The sequence below is a fragment of the Myotis brandtii genome, unplaced genomic scaffold, assembly GCF_000412655.1.
Source record: "Myotis brandtii unplaced genomic scaffold, ASM41265v1 scaffold23, whole genome shotgun sequence".
Taxonomy (NCBI): Eukaryota; Metazoa; Chordata; class Mammalia; order Chiroptera; family Vespertilionidae; genus Myotis; species Myotis brandtii.
Genome location: NW_005358649.1, coordinates 5150660 through 5159525, shown reverse-complemented (window position 1 = coordinate 5159525; position 8866 = coordinate 5150660). Strand labels below are relative to the sequence as shown.

The 8866-nt window shown below is 44.4% G+C and overlaps 2 protein-coding genes across 4 annotated transcripts in view; one reads left to right on the top strand and one right to left on the bottom strand.

Annotated features, from left to right (window-relative positions):
* Window positions 1–1268, bottom strand: part of TMEM70 (transmembrane protein 70) — a gene marked incomplete at its 5' end in the record, with an annotated part of 12520 nt that extends 11252 nt beyond the window's left edge. The window contains one exon of the mRNA XM_014539852.1: window positions 1188–1268. Coding sequence (XP_014395338.1) covers window positions 1188–1268 — 81 coding nt within the window. The remainder of the gene's footprint in view (window positions 1–1187) is intronic.
* The window catches only part of TCEB1 (transcription elongation factor B (SIII), polypeptide 1 (15kDa, elongin C)), a 22398-nt gene continuing 14145 nt past the window's right edge, over window positions 614–8866 (top strand). Inside the window, exon 1 of one of the 3 annotated variants that reach the window (XM_014539851.1) lies at window positions 614–919. The gene's annotated coding sequence lies outside the window, so the exon portion shown is untranslated. The remainder of the gene's footprint in view (window positions 920–8866) is intronic. The other 2 variants (XM_005866382.2, XM_005866380.2) reach the window with 2 other exon arrangements.

Sequence of the window (8866 nt, the reverse complement as noted above, 5' to 3'; positions counted from 1 at the left end):
CTTACTTTTCGGAAAACATTGAACGGTACCGGGAAGGGAGGAAATGAGGCCAACCGATTGCGCGAGCAGTTGAGATGCTCTTCAACGCGCATCGCAACTTCTCACAAAGGACACAAAAGACAGATGTTGCTTCCTAAAAAACACGATCTTGTCAGCTTCGAAACCACACTCGCACCTTTCGATCTTTCCTCTGCAGTCTCCGGCCTCCAGGCGTACCCCCAAACGAGAGGCAGGGACAAGCTCTAAAATCGCCCAAATCTTAAGAGCCGGCGTGAGAAACTACAAGTCCCAGGACGCGCTGCTGCCTCAACCAAACACCGGCCGACTCGCCGGAGAAACTACAAATCCCAGGATGCAGTGTGCGGCCTCGGCCCACGTGCGCGGCTCTGAGAACGCTATCCCTGCGGAAAATGGGTCAGGGTCGGCGCTGCATGCTGGGAACCAGGAGACCTGGTATCGGATTGGTTGAGATTTGCCAGTGATACTGGGAGAAGGGAAGGGTGCGCTGTGGCCGAAAATAGGCCGCGCCCTCCCCGCCTCGCCGGATACTAATCTCCCGCGCGTCGTACAGAGCGTCCGTGACCCGGCGGAAGTGATTCCTCCAAGTGCCCCGGAACCCACAGCGGCGGGCTTGTGGGGGTGGGGGGGTGGCCCTGGCGTGGGGGCTGTGGAGGTGCGCGGGGACCCGGCGCGGTGGCTGCGGTGGCTGCGGGACTGACGAGAAACTACTAAACTTCCTGTGCAAGCGAAGTAGAATTTCATAAGAACATAATGGATGGAGAAGACAAAACCTATGGTGGCTGTGAAGGCCCTGATGCCATGTATGTCAAATTGATATCTTCAGATGGTCATGAATTTATTGTAAAAAGAGAACATGCATTAACATCAGGAGCAATAAAAGCCATGTTGAGTGGCCCAGGTCAATTTGCTGAGAAGGAAACTAATGAAGTCAATTTTAGAGAGATAAAAAGGCGGAGGTGGGGCGGCGGCCGGGGGACGGGGCCTCCTCGGGGCTGAGCGCGGGGAGCGTGGAGTCGGGAGCATGGCAGCTCTGTGGCTTTTTGTGTGTGCGTTCCCCGAGTGCGCCGAGAGTCGCCCTTTTCTGGGAGGCAGTCCCTACCCCGGGGAGAGGCCCTCGCTCTTCCCGGCTGCGGGACCCCGAGAAGTTTCCCTTCTGGGCAGCTTACCGGGCGACCTCGGCCCGACTCGGTGGCTTGAGGCGGTCGCGCATCTCCCTCCCCGTCGTGTCTGGAAGGAGGTGTCTGGTGTCAGGTCCAATGGCCATGGAGTTTCTCCCCTGAAACGAAAACCTCGTTAGTAACCTATAGCTGTGGCGTTCGTGTCACTAATGCCAGTATTTCTGTTCTGCATCGCCTTCAGAGGAGAAAACCACCGAAATAACTAGTTATTTTCAAACTGCCAGGTTTGCTCTTTAATCCCCCAGTAGTTGTTTCCTTTTCTGTTTAGTGGACTAAAACGATAAATCTCTAACCTCCTTTACGTTGTCTGATTCATGATGCTGAAACATCGCAGTTTACACGTGGAGTCATTCATTCTGGAGATAACAATGGCAAGGCAACGGCTATGATCCAGTCATCGGGGATATTATCGTTTATTGCCAGTGATTTGGGGTTCATACTTAATTCTTAAGTGATTACCCTTTTTTCCTTATGTATGAGGCTTATTATCTACCACTCCAAAAAATATGCATTGTGTGTGTATGTATATATCTATGTCTATATATATATATAAATTTATTTCAAATTGAGTATGCCAGTTTCATTACTCTATGGTAGTTTTGTAATATAATTAGGCAATATAATAACTTGTGATCAGAAGTTAGAATCACCTTATATATCAAGTTCTAAAGTAGTATTAGTTTATGTCTTATAAAGTGCTGTTTGGCGTTTTTTGGTAGATTTTTCAGTACTTAGAAAATAAACTGGGAAGTCTTTGCAGTTTCACTGATACGTGTTAATGAATTTTAGCTAACCTGTGCTAAATGTTTACTGTTCATAAGGTCAGAAAAAGCCCAGCCCAGCCCGCTGGTGTTGCTCAGTGGTTGGATGTCAGCTGGTCATGGTTGGATTCCCAGTCAGGGCTCGTGCGTTGATTGCAGGCTGGGTCCCCAGTGGGGGGCGTGCAGGAGGCAGCGGATCCATGATCCTCTATCATCATTGCTTCTCCCTCTCCCTCTCCCTTCTCTGAAGTCCATAAAATATTTTTTTTAAAAAAGAAAGAGGATATACAATAAGCAAATATACAGTAGTTTCAGGTGGTGATCAGAGTTAGATCAAGATAGAGTGACAAGGGTGAAGGTGTCTAATTTTGATAGGGAAGTGAACAAAGAAGATCTACCTGTCTGAGGAGTTGATGTTTTGCCTGAAGACCTCAATAATGAGGAGGATATGAGGAAAGAAATTTAAGATAGCAGTAACTGCAAAAGCAAAGACCTTAAGGAAGGAATGAGCTTGACCTGTTATAATTCTAAGGATGCCAGTGTGGCTGGTGTATAGTGATGGGAAATGAGGTCAGAGTGATTAATAAGGACTACATAAGATGGAACTTGATACTCATTTTTCTGTTTGTAATGAGAAGCTGGATTTTGTAATGAGAGAGGATTTTGTACAGGGAAGGAACATCTGATTTATGCTTTTGATGGCTGGTTGCTGGGTGGAGAATAGACCAGATTGGAGGAAAGTGAGGAAACCAACTCCTAAGGAGGTTTGTGGTAGTGTAACCGGACAATCAATGGGTCTGTTCTGCCTGTCACTACTTGAGTCTAAGCAGAGATGGGGTTGAATCATCTGTGAGTGTTTATTCCAGTACTGCCGGCAGTATGGGAGAATAGCAGGTCATCCACAAAAATCTGCTCTGCAGGGCCCCCCCACCCCCACCCCATAAGCCAGCTGCTTATATAAGGTAGGACAAGGATTATATGGGGAAGTAGGAGGCTGGCGTGGGACTCCTTGTTTGGGCAACAAAGTTGTTAATCTTTCCATGATAATAGGCAATCCTTGAATGAGAATGGTTCCAAGGTTGACTCCCAGATCCTGGTGGCACAACTCCCAGCCAGGTCAGAATGTCCTTTCTCTAACCAACACAGGGCAATCATGGTTAACAGAGCATGATTGATATTTCCCATAACCATAGCTAGTCCCCAATCTTCTATTTTTGCCCCTAACAGTAGTCCAGTTGAGAAGTGATGGCTTGAACTAGAGATGTAGAATTATAAGTTAGTGAGAAGAAGTTTGATTTGGAATATAATTTTAAGATGGAGCCAAATGGTCTTGCCTTCATGTCTAGCCCCCCCCCCCCCCAATTTTTTTTGAGAAATCAACTGTTTTGCCCAAGCATCTGGGTGAACAGTAGTGCCATTTACTGAAATGAGGCTGGGGTGGATGCACTGGTTTCTAAGGAATAAATCGAGATCTGTAAAGGATGTACTGAGTTTGATCTAGTATACAGCTCAGAATATGTGCAGCAGCCAAGTTGGATTTCCACAGTTGTTTCTCAGGGAAGATGTCTGGCTAGGCTAGGGAGATAATCTGGGAGTCAGATTTTATAGGTGATATTTAAATCTTTGGACTGACGGGAGGACATTGAGTGGAGAGTGTTAGTGGAGAAGAGGGCAGATGTATGGGAGCACTCCAGTCAGAAGAGCCAGCCGTGATGGAAACAGAAAAGAACGTGGCATCTGTGATACTAAGGGAAGGAGATGTTTCAGGAAGGAGGCAGCAGTCAACTGTAAAGCCCTGCTTCAGTAGGATGAGGATTATATATTCATCATGTGACCAAATAAAGTAGTTGAAATTTGATAAGAGCCCTTTGAATGAACTAGTGGGCCAAAAGTGATTAGAGTAGGTTAAGAAGTGGATGGTGGTGATGATGTTACAGCATTTTTTTTCTTTTTCTTTTTTTAATATATTTTATTGATTTTTTACAGAGAGGAAGGGAGAGAGATAGAGAGTTAGAAACATCGATGAGAGAGAAACATCGATCAGCTGCCTCCTGCACACCCCCCACTGGGGATGTGCCTGCAACCCAGGTACATGCCCCCGACTGGAATCGAACCCGGGACCCTTCAGTCCACAGGCCGACGCTCTATCCACTGAGCCAAACCGGTTTTGGCGATGTTACAGCATTTTCATGTATTCATGAAAGTAATGATAACCACAAGCCCTGGATAGATGTGCTCAAGTGGAAAGGCTGGTCTTGGATAGAAGGATGGTTTCTATTTAATTTTTGAAACAGAAGGGTAGACAGACCATATGGTGCATACATGCAGGTAGGATGAAGGGGGAAAGACAAGGCAATTGAAGTGATTGTTTCCGTTTTTTGCTGTGTTTGTTTTTTTCACAGAGAGGGAGAGGGAGGGAGGGAGGGGGGAGAGAGAGAGAGAAAAAGAAACATTGATGTTAGAGAGAAATATCGGTTGCCTCCTACACTCACCCCAACCGGGATTGAACATGCAACCTAGGTATGTGCTCTGACCAGGAATGGAACCCACCACCTTTTGGTGCACTGAATGACACTCCAACCTACTGAGCCACACCGACCAGGGCTATTTCCATTTTCTTGAAGAAACAAGTGGTCAGGCCAGGGAGGAGATGGGTGTTGGAGATTTCGAGGAAGCTGTAAATTTTCTCAGAGTAGAAAAGCCATTTTTCTAGGATCAATACAATGTCAAGTTCCTATTTAACGTATAGGCATGAATTTAAAGTTAAGACCAGCCAAAATGGTTGTCTCTTTAGTTGAGACCTGAGCTAGGCAGAAAATTGGGTTTGGTGGAGGTCAGGGAGTTAGGGATATAAGGACAATGAGACGTGGGATGAGCAAATAAATATAAGAAAACATATAATTATCTACCATTCTAAATATATACATATAGTGTTTTGTTTTTTCTTTTTTATTTGTGTGTGTGTGTGTGTATATATTTAACGTAAGAACATTCAAACCTGTAAAGAATTTTTGTGAGTTATTTGAGCCAAACTGTTGACAATTTCTGGGAAGCAAAATCTTAATGTATTGGGATAATGCTCCAGAGAATGGCGGTTTTTTCATCTATTTTTTAAACCTTGCCGAACCGGTTTGGCTCAGGGGATAGAGCGTTGGCCTGCGGACTCAAGGGTCCCGGGTTCCTTTTCCGGTCAAGGGCATGTACCTTGGTTGCGGGCGCATCCCCACTGGGGGGTGTGCAGGAGGCAGCTGGTTGATGTTTCTCTCTCATCGATGTTTCTAGCTCTCTATCCCTCTCCCTTCTTCTCTGTAAAAATTCAATAAAATATATTTTAAAAAAACAAAAAAAAAAAACAAAAACCTTGCAATCAAAGGAGGAGATGGATGTGGGTTACATGAAATCCATTGGTGATAGATTAGAGATGGGGAGACAGTGGGGGCGGTCCTCTGGGACTGGATAAAGAATAAAATGATAGACACTTCTTTTACTTAGGTGGGTACAGGATAGTTAACAGTCAACAATTAACACGATAAAGATAACAATAACTGTGAAGGAGTTTGTGATATCTGTCCTGGCGCCCAGGGCATTTGGTTGTGCCCTAAGCGGGTCCAGAAAAAAGGGAAGTTACAAGTTATCCTGACATTTTAATGATACCTTATCTTAGATGCAAAAAGACTATAAGCTCTGTTAAAGTAAAGATTGATCTTGTCATGCCCTAGCCAGTTTGGCTCAGTAGATAGAGTGTTGGCCTGCGAACTGAAGGTCCCAAGTTTGATTCTGGTCAAGGGCACATGCCCAGGTTGCAGGCTCGAGCCCCAGTAGGAGGTGTGCAGGAGGCAGCCGATCAATGATTCTCTCTCATCATTGATGTTTCTATCTCTCTCTCTCCCCCCCTTCCTCTGTGAAATCAATAAAAAATATTTTTTAAATCATTTTATAATGCAAGAATCTATACTTAAGTATATACTATATAGTGGGAATACTTGCTCATACCTTTCAAACCAAAACAAAGGAATTTGGAGACCATTCTCTCAGGGAGATTAGGTAGTTTCCAGGGGTGAAATAGACTCAGTGGAAACACAAGGCTGGAGCCAGAAAGTTCTGTGCTGTGTGGGAGCCTCTCTGCTTAAGAAAGATGGGAAATTGGGAGTTCCAGGCATTTGTAGTAGAGAGAGGATGAATTTCTGATCGGTTCAGTCATGAAATGGTAGAGCTGAAAGGGACTTAAAGACGCAATTTAGCCCTTTTTTTTTTTTTTCATTTAGAAAGTGAAGAAACAGAAATCTTACAACTTAACCTATTTGCGTCTCAAGATAGAAAGTCCAAGATAACTGAATTAGTTCTAGGAAACATGAAATTCCAGAAATCATGTACATACAAGAGGAATACATGTTTCATACACTTGCATTATAATTAGCAGTTTATGGTAGTGTGCAAAAAATGTGAGATTGATGTTTTGATTATCATAATTTCACAAAATGTGTCTGTACCCTGAAGTCTTTAAAATTAAATTGTTTTAAAAATTAGAATTCAAACCTGGCAGGTGTGGCTCAGTGGTTGAGTATTGACCCATGAACCAGGAAGTTGCGGTTTGATTCCCTGTCAGTGCACATGCCCTGGTTGGGGGCTTGATCCCTTGGGGGGACATGCAGGAAGCAGATCGGTGATTCTCTCATCATTGATGTTTCTATCTCCCTCCCCCTCTCCCTTCCTCTCTGAAATCAATACAAATATTTTTTTTTTTTAAAAAGAATTAGAATTCATATTGACTTAATTCTATTGTGAAAGATAGAATATTGTCTCCTTCCTTAGTCACTTCCTTCCCTTGGTATAAACCAAAATATTTCAGTAAACTTAAATAAATGTTCCCAGAAAGAACAATTTTTATTGTGGTTGTCTGAACGTTCCAAGTTTTTTAAGGCCAACATCAAGGAAAAACATGAAAAGAATTTGGTCAGCCGAAACCGGTTTGGCTCAGTGGATAGAGCGTCGGCCTGCGGACTGAAAGGTCCCAGGTTCGATTCCGGTCAAGGGCATGTACCTGGGTTGCGGGCACATTCCCCAGTGGGAGATGTGCAGGAGGCAGCTGATCGATGTTTCTCTCTCATCGATGTTTCTAACTCTCTATCTCTCTCCCTTCCTCTCTGTGAAAAATCAATAAAATATATTTAAAAAAAAAAAAAGAAAAGAATTTGGTCAAAAGCATAGTGCCATTGAATAACTATTTTGTTGGAACAGTCAGGATAATACTATCTATGTCTGTGGCAGGTACATTGTTGTATATGGCTTTACTCTGTTAACAGGACCACTTAATACCATTGTGTGCTGGGCATGTGGGTCATAAAGAAAGAACCTCCCTGCCTTATGTTTCCATAGCTAGTTAGGGTGACAAATATATCTAAAAAGACACACTAATAAGGCAGCTGTGAAATATTTGTGTCTAATAGTGAAGAAAACTATAAATTCCACCATGGAGGAGAAGATGGGAAAGGGTACCGTTTGCTAAAAGTATTAAGACTGTCTGCCTAAGAGTTAAATATGGAAGCATTGTCATAAATTTAATGGCCAGAATGAATATTTTAACTCATCCTCAGAGACATGAATTCATTAACACCATAAGCTCATTCTAGGCAGGATATTCTCATGTCTTTGTCAAGCCTCTTCAAATAGGCCTGAACATCAGATAATTTTTGGTTAGTGTTATTTAGTTTGTTTTCCAAATTAATCATATTACACATAGTTAATAATCATCAAGTTGACTGACCATTGTTCCCTTCGTGCACTGCTTGGTTTATACACTTATTTGTTGCTTTTTAAAAATCAGTTTTAAATCTTAGTTTTCTAGTTATTTAAACTTTCGAACATGTATTTTTATGCATTTATCTGCAGAAAATGAGATTAATAGGCAAGAAGAAGACACTTATTTTACATCATGGCATCAAACTGTACTTATTCTAATCTGCTTTTAAAAAATAAACAGTTTATCTTGGCATGGGGAAATAAAGTACAGCATAGGAAATGTCAATAATGTTGTAATAACTGTATGGTGCCAGGTGAGTACTGGAAATACAGGAGGAACACTTTGTAAAGTATATGATTGTCTAACTACTATGCTGTACATCTGAAACTAATCTATATTTTAAAAAAGCCTAAGCAACTGTTACAGCAGAACGACCGGTCGCTATGATGCGCACTGACCAACAGGGGGCAGACACTCAATGCAGGAGCTGCCCCCTGGTGGTCAGTGCGCTCCCACAGGGAGAGCACTGCTCAGCCAGAAGTCGGGCTTATGGCTGGTGAGCGCAGTGGCAGTGGCAGGAGCCTCTCCCGCCTCTGTGGCAGTGCTAAGGAGCAGTGAGCCGAGCGGTAAGGAGCGAGGGGTCCTGGACTGCAAGAGGGATGTCTGCTGAGTGGTCCCAGACTGCAAGAGGGTGCAGACTGGGCTGAGGAGACACACACACACACACACACACACACACACACGCACAAATTTCATACACCAGGCCTCTAGTCTATATCCTATATAATAAAAGGGCAATATGCAAACTGACCCTAAAAGCAGAACCACTGGGAATGACTGGTCACTATGACACACACTGACCACCAGGGGGCAGATGCTCAGTGCAGGAGCTGCCCCCTGGTAGTCAGTGCACTCCCACAGGGGGAGCTCTGTTCAGCCATAAGCTAGGCTGACGGCTGCCAGTACAGCAGTGGTGGTGGGAGCCACTCCCCTCAGCAGCGCTAAGGATGTCCGACTGCAGCTTAGGCCTGCTCCCCGCTGGCAATGAACATCCCCCGAGGGCTGCCTGGCTGCCAGAGGGATGTCTGATTGCCAGCTTAGGCCCAATCCTCCCCCCCCCCCCCCCCCCCCCGCGGGGGGGGGGGGGTGGGGGTGAGGGGACAAGG